This window comes from Medicago truncatula, chromosome 2, assembly GCF_003473485.1.
Source record: "Medicago truncatula cultivar Jemalong A17 chromosome 2, MtrunA17r5.0-ANR, whole genome shotgun sequence".
NCBI classification, from domain to species: domain Eukaryota; kingdom Viridiplantae; phylum Streptophyta; class Magnoliopsida; order Fabales; family Fabaceae; genus Medicago; species Medicago truncatula.
In genome coordinates, this window is record NC_053043.1 from 43,438,530 (window position 1) to 43,452,738 (window position 14,209).

Consider the following 14,209-nt stretch of genomic DNA (forward strand, 5'->3'; position numbering starts at 1 on the left):
AAACAATGTTATTAAGACTTGTTAGCATTATCCTAAGCTTTTTTGCGACTTAGACAAATGAAATTGTAATCGTTATCTATTCTTCCATCAAAGTTTACCTCTTATATCCTCGTAAACAATACAGTAAGAGCATTCTTGCTTGTTGCTATGGAAGGAGATTTGTTGGTTTTTAGACCTATTCTGTTATTACAGCCTTTCTATTCATTGGTCTCTAGACCTTTGATTAGTGCTTGTTGGGATCAACTAGCGGTTGAATTCACATGTGTTGTTTTATCGTTTCCATTTCCTATTTGGATCGATATTTTTGTGTGGATTTACTATGTTATGCTTTGTGTCCCCCAATAGTTTTTTGTTTGTGTCTTGATTTTTATTTTTTATTTTTTCTTTCTTTTAATATAGGCTTAATTGCACTTTTGGCCCCTATCTTTTCAAAAGTTGCGATTTTGACCCTATAACTAATTAAAATACAAAACAGCCCCCTATATATTGGATCTTTGGTAGTTTTGGCCCCCTATCATTATGATGTCTTGGCGTTTGAGTAAATGACTCCTTAACATTACGAACACACCTCCCTCAAAAAGGGAGGGTATGAATAGTGTGCTTTGAGCCTATGTGAATTGAACTTGTTTATTAAACTCCGAACTACGAGAAAGTTGTCCAAAACAGTATCCTATGAGGCAAACACTTTTCGATACAAATGCATTATACCCTTTATTACTATCTCTCTTCTTTCTATTATTTTAATATCTTTTTTTTCTTCATGTTATTAATAAGACATAATTTTGTAAAAGCATCGGAAATTGAAATATTATGTCTTTTCAACGAATAGTTTCTTAATCGAGTATCTTTAAAGAGTGTCCTTAATGAATAGTTTCAATGAACAGTTTTGGCCCCAATGTATATTTTAGTGTCACGCTTCTTGGTTTTGTACTCTTATCTATTTTGTTTTGAGAATTTTCAGTTGACCAATGTTCTTGTTTGAATTATTTAAATGCCAAAAATAAAATATTCGGCTTCTTCGGAATTATTTTTAAAAGCACTGCACATGAAATTGACCACAAAAGAGTGTTTTAATATTGATATAAAGACCTTTTAAAGCCAGTGGCTCAAGTGCATTGGAAAATCTCTGGGGTCCATTCATTGTGTTGGCGAGTTCTTGGTACATGATTAGCAATTGGCTGGGGATATCTACGTTACTTCAAAATGAAGGTCTATCCCACTTAGATCTATTTGAAGGGCTGATAGGTAGTGGGAGAGTCTTCCTAATAGAAGACATAGTGTGATATGGTTTGTCGGCATTTGGAACATTTGGAAGGCAAGGAACAACAAACTATTCAATAACAGGGAAGTTCACCTGAAAAATATCACCGAATCGGTAAAATGACTTTCTTGAAATTGGTTAAGATTCAAGACAAATAGCATGTATTACAATGTTATTGGGAGAAGATTTTCTGTTTTTACTCGATGAAGCATAAATTGCTGGTTTGGTAATATGATAAGTGAGTGTTGGTAATAGGTTAGGAGCAATGCTATATATTAAGAAAGATTCAAGAATGACATGGCAGAATAATCACTTTTAGATTGTATCAAAAAATTGTTCTGATATTAATGTTAGCCAATAAATGAGACTGAAATCTAAGGGTGATTACTGTGTCATGTCATTATTAAATCTTTCTTGATAAAATCATGCTTTGAATTGCATTAGCATAGTCCTCGTGTTTTGTCTCTTACGTAAGCAAGCATAATTAGTGGAGGACTGTGTCGAGAATTGCACATATCAGAATGAATTCATGAGCAGCATCTTTGGTTCTTAATTGCATCAATTGGATTGGAAGACATTTACGTTTTTTTCACTGTTATTTAGTAAAATTGTCTTTAAGGAGCTGTTTTGGTGTGTTTGTTGTAGTGATTAATAGTTGAAAGTGGACCTGTAAAAGGAAGTATTTTGGTTGTATCTCAAAATCTTTGCTTGTTTAGCTCCGGATTTATTGAAGATATCCTTCGCATTGTAATCAATTTGCCGGTAGCTCATTCGTGGCGCTGCATATTGCAACAACCTTACCAATTGAGCCATGCTCATTAGGACTAGGCACCTTCATTCTACTTTGTTTATATGCTATAATATTATTTTCTAAAATCTTTCTATAAAACATAATTCATCAAATTACATTGATCTAACATTACATCAATGTTAAGTTCAAAACATTTTATTCACTGCTCAATAACAATTTACTCGATACATATTTTTTAAATTTAATTATTAGATTAAAATTTTATATCACATAGATTATCTATATAATTTTTTAAATAAATCTATAATTATTTGATATATATATTTTTTAAAGAATTTAATTGATGTATTATCAATGTGCATCAAAATTGAGGTAGTACAAATAAAAACATTTAAGACATTAATTTTGAAAGCAAATAAATCAATATCATACGTAAATTACACATATTCATTCAAGAAATTAACCTTTCCGAACAAACATTCATTGTTAAGCATATATCAGAGATCAAACTCATAACCACATATTCGAAGATCCAATTATCTATCAATTCTATTCTTGGAAATTTCAAAATACTATAGTGTATGACTAAGTGAGATGACGACATAATGTTGTGACATAATAGTCAAATAAAGCCCAAAAGGTTAAAAGCCCGAATGAATCTACATATATAAATAAAGAAGTATAAGAAACTCGAAACTAAAATAGCTTTTGTTCAGCGATTCAGTGAAAAGAAAAAACTGAGAAGAGAAGAGAAATGGCGACACTTGATTCCGACGTTCCAATGGTTCCCGCCGGCGAAACTTCCTGCTGCGCTCACGGCGGTCCTTCTTCCAAGAAGCCGAAGCGCTTCGAGATCAAGAAATGGAATGCTGTTTCTCTCTGGGCTTGGGGTTCGTTTCTCTCTCTGCCAAACCCTAATTTTCATTTTCTTTTTCTACTTTACCTTGTTAACGAAACCCTAACTTTTTTAACTGAATTGCAGATATTGTTGTTGATAATTGTGCTATCTGTAGGAATCATATCATGGATCTCTGTAAGCGTGAAAATTTCAAGATATTTTTTTTTGAATTGTAATTGTTCTTGGAGAATGATAAGATAACCTAATTTTATTTGAGTTTTGTGATTTTTTTAGGTATTGAGTGTCAGGCGAATCAGGCTAGCGCCACGAGCGAGGAATGCACAGTTGCTTGGGGTATGATTCTGAACTGTATGATTCAACTAAATGTGTTTTTTTGTAGTTTGTATTGTTATTTGTAAAATGATTCTTGGTTTGATGTGAAATCTGGTTTTAGATGATTTTTAGTTAATGGTGTTTTAATTGTTTATCAGTATGTGAAGAAAGTTGGTGATTATAAGATTTAGCCATTTACCATTGTTAAAAAATTAGAAGCGGTGTTGTATTAAGAATTAAGATGATTAAACCTAAGTATATGCTTAGATTGAGGGTTTTGGATGGGAGGTTTTGGAGGCCTAAGTATGTATTTTAGTATATATATTTGAGATTTTAATAACTTGAATGAGTAACATGGTATTATGGTAGATGGCTGTATAACCTTTCAATCACACTCAGGATATGTTTGGATTGAGGGTTTTGAAGGGGATGGGGGACTTACTTTTCTCTTTTAAATCATGAACACCATAATCTTTTTTTTTTTTTTTTTTTTTTTTAAAATCAATCAAGTGTGATTTAAATATTATATGATCATTTAACATGTTCTTTTAATTTTGACCTAGCCCTCCCAAACAGACCCGTAGTTTATTTTTCGAAAATTTTAATAGTTTCCTTAATTAGAAAAGAAAAATAAGTCCTCCTCTCCCCTATAAAACCTTCCTTCCAAACACATCCTAAGCGACGGAGTAAGGATGTTTTGGTCTGCCCCATTCTAAAGCTGAACCCTCTCTAGTGTTGCTTGTGCTATAGTGTGCTGTTTGTGTGAAATGTGAATGTTCCGTACTCCTTTAAGGAGACTAAAGGTGCTAGTGCTACTCGTACTTGGGCTGTGATGTAAGCTTGCCTTAGATATTTTTGATTATTTTGTTTTTTTATCATTGCCAGCCTTAGATATTTTTGATTATTTTGTTCTCACCATTGTCAGGATACTCTGCCTCCCCCTCCTTTATTTTATTGCACTTTTATTTTTAGTTCAACCCTTCTTACATATATTTTAGTGCCATATATTTCATCCTTTAGTTTTAATTTTCTTTTGATATGGCTTCCTAATCTTTATGATTTAGCCACCAGTCCACCATCACAAATTCATGTGATTTTTGCGGTTGTATGATGAACCATACTGTAAAAAGAATCCAATCATCTCTTTTAAAAGGATGAATTTCACACTCTACACAACATTGTTGTCTTATTCATAAGTTAACTTCTTCAGAAAATCATTAGTACTTATTAACTAGAAATCATCAGCCTCCCTGATAATCCGAGTTCACTGAACATATTTTTTTGATAAGAGAAAAAAAAAAACTTCATAATTTCATATTTTGTTGGAGTTTTTGCCACACAACAGTTGGAGTTGTCGTGTTGCAGACGTCATGAGGTTGAGCCATAACCTTTTCAAATGCTGAATGAGGCTGCCTATGGTAAATTCGTAATAGATCCAACCCTTCCTTGAATGAATCTTGTTAGGACAGGAGCTTTATAGCACCATGCCACCCTTTTTGCATAAATTTATCTACATATCAATAGAGGGGGCCTTAATTGTTAATGGCAGCAAACGAATAAATACCCCTATCATGTAAGATGCAGCCCAAAGTTCAGCTACAAACAAACTTATATGCAAATAAAAGAGAACCAACAATGAACCGGTAGAAATTTAGCTCTTTGCCGACTTTAGATTCAATGGGATACTAGTAATTAGTGCTACGTTTGTTGTTTATTTTGGTTATCCCATTTTTGTTTTTCTCCTTATTATTGAGGTTTGCTTGCTTGGTGATTATAATGGCATCTAAAGCTAGATTGTAGATCATTAATTTGACAATGATAATGATGGCTGGTTTGAAATTTTGAATAAGTCTCATCATCAAAGTTTAAACCATAATGTGATCAGTAATATTTTATATATTTTTTTTTAATTTTAAATACATGCAGATTTTTTATACAAATGTGCTTTGTTGGTCCATGAGATTGGTCTGAACTTTGAGAATTAGCCATTATGATGATCTTCATTTTTATGCTTGCCCATTATGTAGATGATGTTTTTATTTGTTGCTTTAAACATATATTTGTATGGCCATAGTTTATACAGTTAACTATTATAGGTTGATCCAATTAATTGATTCAAATTTTAAATTCTTAATTTTGTTCCTTTATCATACGATTTATTGGATATATAATTTCATCACAGAGGTAGAATTTTTTTATTCTCAGTCAAATACTTGAAAACTGGTGGCATAATGAGAGTCCGTATCTGATGCTGAGACCTACATGATATCACCTGTATTTCTTTTGGTGTACCATTTTTTTGGTGGGGTGCTTACAACATAAATAGTAATTACTGTTACTCCATTAGCATTTATTACCGCTGTCAAAATCATCAGATGGAGTAGACTTCATCCTTACCATATGCAGTAATCCTGGTAGCAACCTATCATCTTAGGCTGGGGAAAAGTGGCAGAACGATAGCAGATATGGCCCTAGTCTTAGAGCGGGAGAGAGAAGACAAAGGAGGGCATGATAGTGGTGAAGTCTTAGAGTGACAGAGAATACATTAGACATTTAGACTGGCTACTATATATATATATATTTGGAAATTTATCTTATTTGATACTTTTAATGACACGGAGCAAGGGCTGGATTACTCAAATGTTTCTCTTTCATGCTCGTATCTTATGCAGGGGTTTGTAACCATGCTTTTCACTTCCATTGCATAAGCAGGTGGCTGAAAACCCGTCAAGTTTGTCCTCTAGGTATGTGGACCAATTTCCTTTTACCTTTCTTTTTCTGTTTGGACCCAGTTGATTAAATTATGTTGCTTACTGGCTTCTTGTTTCTCTGCTTGGTGTAGACAACAGTGAGTGGGAATTTCAGAAATACGGCCACTAGAACGTTGATGCTGCCGAGCTACTGCCTACTTGGACATTTGGACTTGCTATTTTTCTATTGGAACATTTATATCTCTATCTACACTGTCCTTTGTCTACTTGAGTTTAATCAGTATTTTGAAAAGGTCGCTTATTAAATGCATTGTAACACAGATACATCATCCATTTGGAAATGCGATCGTACTCTTTGAACTTACACAAATATGCTGATTTCACGATTTGGGTTGGCTCATTTGATTCCTTCGTTTGAGAGGAAATGAGCTGTCTTTGATTGGAATATACAATGTTATATGTACAAAAAGAATATAAAATTGCTTGAATTCTAGATGTTGGTTCCTTTTAATTAATCATATTATAAATCTTCATTTTTTTCCTCCAAGTGCAATCACCTATTTTAGAGGACCTTAGTTCACCTCATGACAAATTATTTTGGGAAGAGCTACGCAATATGTTACGGTGATAGTCGCATACGAAACACAAGATTTCATACTTGTCATTTGTGCAAAGAAAGTAGAAACGGTTGTGTATGAACCTCATCACAGGTTGAGTGACTGCTAATATATGCAGTCGTGATCTTTCAAAAAAAAAAAAAATGCAGTAGTGTTATTCTTGTAACAATTTTTATGCAAAGCGCAGCATTGTTCTTTGGGGAACTATTACAGCATTATTTTCCACATATTTTATATATATTTTTAAGGACAAAACTTAGGTACAATTTTTTAAGTATTTTTTGTATGGTTCTTAACTAAAAATATAAGATAACAAATTTTGAGAAAATTACGAATTTAAGGAAATTATAGGAATTGCATGTAAGTTTTTTCCATTTCTTAATTAAGTGATGAAAACATGCAATAATTTGTATAGAGTTGGGATAATTTTCATCCAATTTTAAGATAGAAGCCAAAAGACATTGTTTACCTTGCTTTAATATAACATGCTGAGTATTAAAACTCAACCCAAAGACATCATTTTCGACCTTACAACAACTTGATTTGGCACATTCTTTAAAAAAAAAAAAAAACATGATATGGCACCTAAATTCATTAAGAAAAAGAAATTCAAATGAAAAATAATAAAGTACGCGGCAGAATGCAAGTTGGGAGCATAACCTGTATTATTGATTTGAGCTCAAAGTTCATTCCTATATATTATTACGAGGCTTTTGACACGAATTCCACAAACGGACATTCGGAATTTTTATTTGATAATCCTCACAAGCAGATTTATTTATAGCTATGTTACGTATTGGAGAAAAGTTACGACGATTAAAGCAATATTACATATTCAAATTACGTTTATGTGAATATAAGCAACAAGCTGGAATAGCTCAGTTGGTTAGAGCGTGTGGCTGTTAACCACAAGGTCGGAGGTTCAACCCCTCCTTCTAGCGTTTTTGTCTTTTTTTTTTTTTTTTTTTTCCTTCTTCTAATGTTTTTCTATATTTTGTTTTCTTTTTTCGGCAATCTATTTGGTAATATACAGCTAATTAATAAGTAATAAGTATAAGCTATGTGCAATTATTGGTCTAACATGTGAAAATAAAATAGTGCACGACATTGCATCAAGTACAATTATCTATCCATCCACTAAATTCAACCATTTACTTTTTGATTGTTATGAAAAATTATGGTCGACGTTCTATCTTAAATATACATTAGTAACGTTTCAAGAAGTACAACTATCTATCCATCCACTAAATTCAACCATTTGTTTTTTTATTGTTATGAAAAATTATAGTCGACGTTCTATCTTAAATATACATTAGTGACGTGTTGATAAGCGATAGTTTTTGTCATGTGATATAATTTTAGGTCTGATATCTTATGAAAAGTAAGGAAAGGATTGTTTTCATTCGATTTGATTAGCATTCATGTGGATCATTTAGAAGCATCATAACTAATGATTTTCGATAATCAAGAATGTCTATTAGTTTCACCCATTGACATTGTTAAATTATTAGTATGGTCATGGAGCATTTAGCTCTTAGATGCTTTGGAGAGGTTTTACCAACTAACTGATTATCATTTTATTGTATTTTTGCGAAGTTGTTGTTTTGGTGCTTTTTCTTTTCTGTAAGCTTTGACCATTATATCTTTTCAATCTTGGGTTAAATATATTCTTGGTCTTTATAAATATGTCAGCTTTTCGTTTTAGTCTCTCTAAAAAATTTCTTCAACTTTTAGTCCTCCAAAAAATTTTCATCTTCATTTTTGGTCTCTCTTTTAAAGTAAACTCATATGTATAATTTATATTATTGAATAAAATTTTGCACAAAAATTTATAATAATACAAGGATATCTTCCAAAAAAAAATTAGAATTTTTTACCAAAACATGAATTAAATATGAATTTTATATTTTTAGTGGTAAAAAATTCTATTTTTTTGAGTGATTTTTATAATATTCTATACATTTTTGCACAATTTAATTGAAAAATACAAAAATTTACTTTAAAATAGGGACCAAAAGTAGTGATTAAAATTTTTATAGAAACTAAAAGTTGAAGGAATATTTTAGAGGGACTAAAATGAAAAATTAGTATATTTATAGGAACCATAAACATATTTAACCCTTTTCTCTTTCACCATGGTTTATATTTAGGTCCTTTTAACTCTTTCAACCCTTAACTTAAATGGGTAGAGCTATCTAGTATCCCCATCATACAAGTATTAGCCACAAAAAAAAAAAAAAAAATAGAAAAATGTGAATCTAACCTAAGAAAATTACACCATCAGCTCCAAGTTAGGTGTATAATTTGACCTCAGTAGATAGTGGCCTCAATTTTTTCTTGATCAGGCCTGCTGCTGTGCAAGTAGAGTTTGTTGTAGTGGTCCAATTGTTATACTTTGTTCGTCATTCTCATTGAATGTATTTGGTTGAAAGATGAGTTTTAATAAGGAAAATAGTATCCAATTCTCACAGGAAATCTCCTCCAAAGCACAAAGGTCAACCCTATTTTCTCTTTATGTACTATTTTGTTTCCCTTGCACGTTCTATACTTGACTTGGCTCATTTTTAGCCTTGTTTTTCTGTTGTAGGCTTGCAACAACTATAGTTAATTTAACTTCATTATATACTCTTGGCCCACCCCAAGATTCTATATTATATAGGTTCTCTTTTTATCCATGTTTTGCTCAATAATTAGTATACGGACCTTTTCCACATCTAAAAAATGGAGAATTTTATATCTTAGAGAAATAGTTACAAATAAGAACTTAGTAGGTTCTATTTGTAAAATTAATTTATTAATTTTTTGAGTGTGTCTATTCTCTCATAAACAGATTCATCTATTTCTTTTAAGAAATGAAGATGATATTAATTTACGAAGTTGTGTTGAGCATCGGTCGGAGAAAACAGGAAAAAGTTATGATTTTTTAAATATATGGTTAATTGCACTTTTGCCCCCTTATCTTTTCAAAAGTTGCGATTTTGGTCCCCTAACTAATTAAAATACAAAACAGCCCCCTATGTATTGGATCTTTAGCAGTTTTGGCCCCCAAGGCCACTTTTGACTTAGTCTTCGCTGACGTGACATCCACATCCCTTAAGTGAGGTGCCACGTGTCGACCATTGTGGGTGCCACGTCAGCGAAGACTAAGTCAAAAGTGGCATTGGGGGCCAAAACTGCCAAAGATCCAATACATAGGGGGTTGTTTTGTATTTAAATTAGTTAGGGAGTCAAAATCGCAACTTTTGAAAAGATAGGAGGCCAAAAGTGCAATTAAGCCTTAAATATAAATGTAAGTTAGAGATATATGAAGACGTTGCCACATGGTGTAAACTGAATAAGAAAATTGTATTTTATTAATAGGTAAGTTAAATGATATGATTTAAAAGTACATAAAAGATAGATAGAGACACTTGACTTCACATGATACAAAATAAATCCAAATTTGTCTCATATTATATGTATTATTTGAATTTTTTCAAATTATTTTATCATTTTATAATACCAATAAATATTTATTAATTTTTTTCAATATTAACTATTTATTAAAGTAGTTGTAAGTATATGGTGGATAAATCATACATGCAGTACAATGACTTTTTATTCTTAACATGTTATTTGTATTGAAAATTAGTATAATTAATTATTTTTATAAAGATTTGTGCACATATAATATGAGAGGCGTCTAATTACATTGTATTTTGATGAGTACTAGTCAATTTTGGTTCCTGCTTCCAAATCCTCCTTCCATTCTACTACTGCTCTTAAGAGTGTGCAGATTCTTTCCAAATTTTGGGGGGATGAGGTAGAAGAGGTCGAAGAGGTGATGAAGGACACTCTCAGCCATGACCTGAGGCTTGAGATGGAAGACTATCCAAGTCTATTTGAAAGCACTAAGGCAGAGAGAAAGAAGAAGAAACAGGTGAACAAAGTGAATCATTCTAGTTTTAACTCAGCCGGAATGAGGATTCGTGCCCAAAAGGGTATCTCCAAAGCCGCCTTGACATATACATAATAGTTGATTCATTTGCAGCATAATATCTGGGAATACCAATATTTTTGTTCAAATTTTCTTATAGAGAGTAGTCTTCTAGTCGTTGTTTGGCCAAGAATGGTCATACTCTTGATTTCTTGGGATAGATCCGATTTCTCTTTTCGTAGGTTTTACACTATGTGACTCTGATGTATTGGTTCAAACCTCTCCTGCTTTTATATTTTATTGCTTTGATAAAAAAAAAAAATCTTTTCTTCATTGTATTTAAATGGATTCTATTAAAATATTTAGGACACATTCTTTTTTACGGAGATCCATATATATTTCAACCAATCAAACAACGTATGTTGAAAAGAGTGTGTGTCTTGCTAGCATAATTCTTGTGTTTTTATTAAAAGATGTGTTATTTAAACACACAAAAGTTTGACATTCTATAAAATACAATTGAGATGTGTTGTGTTGGAATAAGTAAGAAAGAAAAAACAAGTCAAAAACCGTATATACATACCGTGTTGATGTCGGATTTTGTGTACATGAAACACTTCCCTTTTATTAAATAGTAAGACAATGATTTTTGGGTTTATATATTTTCCCAACCTCTGACAAAACATTCCTGTTATGCTGCTTTCTCTTCTTATGTCATAAGAGTATAAGACTAAAAGAGCATTCTCAGAATTGTTCTATGGAAAAAACAGTATCTGCCCGTACCAATGGAAACACAAATTACCAATCCGAGGAAAGTGGTTGGACTTCTTACTTTGAAGATTTCTCTAAAGACATTGAACCAAGTTACTGTTCTTCAAGTTTAGGTGGTTCCTCTTTGGTCTCAGATGCTGCTTCTTGTGCTGCATGGAAATTTTCACATAAAAATCATGTTAGAAATTCACCAAACCTCTCTAAGAAACTCTCTTTGAAGAAATCAAGAACCAAACAAATATCAGAAGATGACCCTTTGGAGGACACTGCTAGCTCACCTGTCAATAGTCCTAAGGTATGTAATTATATTATTTTTTTCATTTAATTCATTTTTTAATGATGAATATTTGTATACCCTTAATTTCCTTGTTTACAATCCTCATCTGATTATGTGCAGGTTAGTGACATGAATCCAACAACAATGATTTCAAGGAAGATGGATGATCAACTAGATGGCTCTAGGGTAATCAACTATGATTCATTCTTAATTGATGTTTTTATTTTTCTTTAAGAAATGATTTTGGAATTTTCATCTTAACTAAATACTATTGTTTATGATGATGATTTTGTAGGATAGGGGATTTAAATCAGAGCATTATCAAAAGCTAGAGACAAATGATTGTGATATGAATTTCAATGGAAAAAATATTGAGTGCGCAGATTTGAAGAAAAGGGGACTTTGCTTGGTTCCTATGTCCATGTTGGTTAATTACTATGGATGAGGTATAGTGTTTTGGTTCTTTGTCTATAATCCTCTTTCTTCTTTATTTCTCCTTCTCTTGGTGATCTCATGTGTAGGCTTAAGGAAATGGATTTGATGTAATTAATAGTAGTCCTTTGGACTTAATGATCTCGATTGTTGATGAAGATTGGACGGTTGAGATTTTGAGTTTTCAGTTTGGCGAAGGAAATGAAATTGGTTCAATCAGTAGTCATTACACTTAATATTCTTAATTGTTGATGAAGATTGGACGATTGAGATTCTGAGTCTTCAACTTGCCGAAGAAAATGGATTTGATGTAGCCAATAGTTATTGTACTTAATAATCTTGGTTGTTTATGAAGATCGGACGGCTGAGATTCTAAGTATCTACCATGCCGAAGTCACTATAAAAGACACTAATGGTTTAGATTTACCAATTTAAGTGTATGTATGAGATTATTGACTTTAGTGAATCTAAGTCCATAGCAGCTTAAGTGCTCATGTTAAATTGGTATATACATAGCATGCTCAATAGTGACTGAAATAACTTGTACCATACCTATCATTGTTCACATGCTCATAACTTGAGGTAAGAATTGATGTTTTATTAAGTTGTTCTTGAAAAGAAACTTAATTATTTAGTCTTTAATTTGGCATTCTAAATGGATATTGTTATTTGTCTCAAAACAAGATAAAAATGGATAAATTGCCTAGATAATGTTCGGAAAACATGTGGATGACATTACTATAAACTTGAAATTAATAATCTAAATGTTGGTTTCAACATAATAATGGAAAAGCCTCTCAAAAACATAAAAACAAAGGAAAAGTGTGAGGAAGAGCACTACTTCAATTGTTATACTTTTATTGGTAATGGGTACAAAAAGTCTTAATGATACGGACAAAAGTGAAATAAGTTGGATCAAAACACTGAATTTTTATTTTACTTCAAAAAAGTAAAATTATTTAAAGATTAATTATTTTGATCTTAAATTTGTGAGACGTCATAACTATAATCTCTTGATATATCAAAATTATATAACATCTCAGTATATCTTCTATTTGTAACTGCATAATAAACGAATAATATATTCAATAGCCAAATTAATGAAAGAAAGAAATATTAAGCATCAATTGATAAAACAAATTACATTTGAGATTGTCTTTTAATTTTTTATTTACATTTAGAGATAAAGTAGTGTCTCACACATTAAATCATTAAAATGACTATTTAGTCAATTATATATAATTATAGATATAGATATGATGTACACTTTAAATTAGATAAAGAAAATATTTGTTATTATACACTTTTAATTTGAATGATATCAGTGATGAATCATGAATGATGATCTCATGGCCGGAGCAAATATTTGAATGTTTTGAAATTTTAATTAAGAATAAGAAAAAAAAATGAAAAGCCATAAGATAAGAAAGTATTTTTTTTCTTCATAACGTTGAAAAACTAAGATTCGTGGGCAGGCAGTACTCTATTTTTTTATATAAGTGGCAACAGTATATATTTTGACGTAATCTCCGAAAAATATGTTTATACATAGTTTTTTTATACATAGTTAATTGTTAAATTAAACATATTATAATAGATATTGTATTAGATCGTGGTTAATTGGTTATCCAAAAATTTCATTTGCAGCATTCTACAATGGAAATATCTATTTTTGGGTTCTTAAATGGATCTCACGTGTACACATCATTTATTTATAATTTTTTAATAGTAATATCTAATAAGAATTCAATCCCTCCAACCCAGCATCATCTCACACAAAGTTCTTAAATATGACCTACAAATCAAGTGTCAATAACTTTATACCATTACATATTAATTTTTACTATTAAAAAGGTGTGAGTCCCACTTAAGATTGAGGTCTTAAATTAGACCCTGAATCTTATAAGATCCCCAAAACATTTCTCCACAATGAAGGTACCTATTAGATACCGAATTTTAAATAGTTAAGACCTACCATTGCGGATGGTCTTAGGTCCATGGCAACTATGTTGAGGGATAGGGGACAGGGAGGGGGTGTAGAATTGGCAACACTTAACATTTTACACAGTGAAAACGTATGCAATCTTATATTGTATGTCGTAAATAACAAATTTTTGTAGTTTAGTTTAGTTAGTCTAGTATATATTTTTGGTGACTTTTAAGGTGCACAAATGCTTAAATTTGTGTACCTATACACAAATGCTCATTTTACCATTGATTCAAGAGTTTAAAATTCAATGGCTTAGATCTAGGAAACACAACTCACTAGGGACTAGTGAATCTTCAAGAAAATGATAATTTC

The 14,209-nt window shown here is 31.4% G+C and overlaps 2 protein-coding genes and 1 non-coding gene across 3 annotated transcripts; all 3 read left to right on the top strand.

Moving 5' to 3' along the window:
* Nucleotides 1-2,690: 2,690 nt before the first annotated feature.
* Nucleotides 2,691-6,405, top strand: LOC11413962 (RING-box protein 1a). The gene is made up of 5 exons (XM_003596958.4): nucleotides 2,691-2,902; nucleotides 2,995-3,045; nucleotides 3,145-3,204; nucleotides 5,856-5,927; nucleotides 6,026-6,405. The coding sequence occupies exons 1-5, from the start codon at nucleotides 2,767-2,769 to the stop codon at nucleotides 6,061-6,063; spliced, it is 357 nt and encodes a 118-aa protein (XP_003597006.1). The 5' UTR covers nucleotides 2,691-2,766; the 3' UTR covers nucleotides 6,064-6,405.
* A 973-nt stretch (nucleotides 6,406-7,378) lies between these two features.
* Nucleotides 7,379-7,452, top strand: TRNAN-GUU (transfer RNA asparagine (anticodon GUU)). The gene has a single exon. It is a non-coding gene; the product is annotated as a tRNA-Asn (tRNA).
* Nucleotides 7,453-11,058: 3,606 nt separating this feature from the next.
* On the top strand, nucleotides 11,059-12,511 carry LOC11408866 (vascular-related unknown protein 1). Its single transcript, XM_003596960.4, has 3 exons — nucleotides 11,059-11,493; nucleotides 11,596-11,661; nucleotides 11,771-12,511. The coding sequence occupies exons 1-3, from the start codon at nucleotides 11,185-11,187 to the stop codon at nucleotides 11,918-11,920; spliced, it is 525 nt and encodes a 174-aa protein (XP_003597008.1). The 5' UTR covers nucleotides 11,059-11,184; the 3' UTR covers nucleotides 11,921-12,511.
* Nucleotides 12,512-14,209: the final 1,698 nt, after the last annotated feature.

Coding starts and splice junctions, on each gene's coding strand:
- LOC11413962 (XM_003596958.4), top strand. CDS start 2,767: ATGGCGACACTTGATTCCGACGTTCCAATGGTTCCCGCCGGCGAAACT. Junction 2,903..2,994: donor TGTTTCTCTCTGGGCTTGGG/GTTCGTTTCTCT, acceptor ACTGAATTGCAG/ATATTGTTGTTGATAATTGT. Junction 3,205..5,855: donor GGAATGCACAGTTGCTTGGG/GTATGATTCTGA, acceptor TATCTTATGCAG/GGGTTTGTAACCATGCTTTT.
- LOC11408866 (XM_003596960.4), top strand. CDS start 11,185: ATGGAAAAAACAGTATCTGCCCGTACCAATGGAAACACAAATTACCAA. Junction 11,494..11,595: donor CACCTGTCAATAGTCCTAAG/GTATGTAATTAT, acceptor GATTATGTGCAG/GTTAGTGACATGAATCCAAC. Junction 11,662..11,770: donor ATCAACTAGATGGCTCTAGG/GTAATCAACTAT, acceptor ATGATTTTGTAG/GATAGGGGATTTAAATCAGA.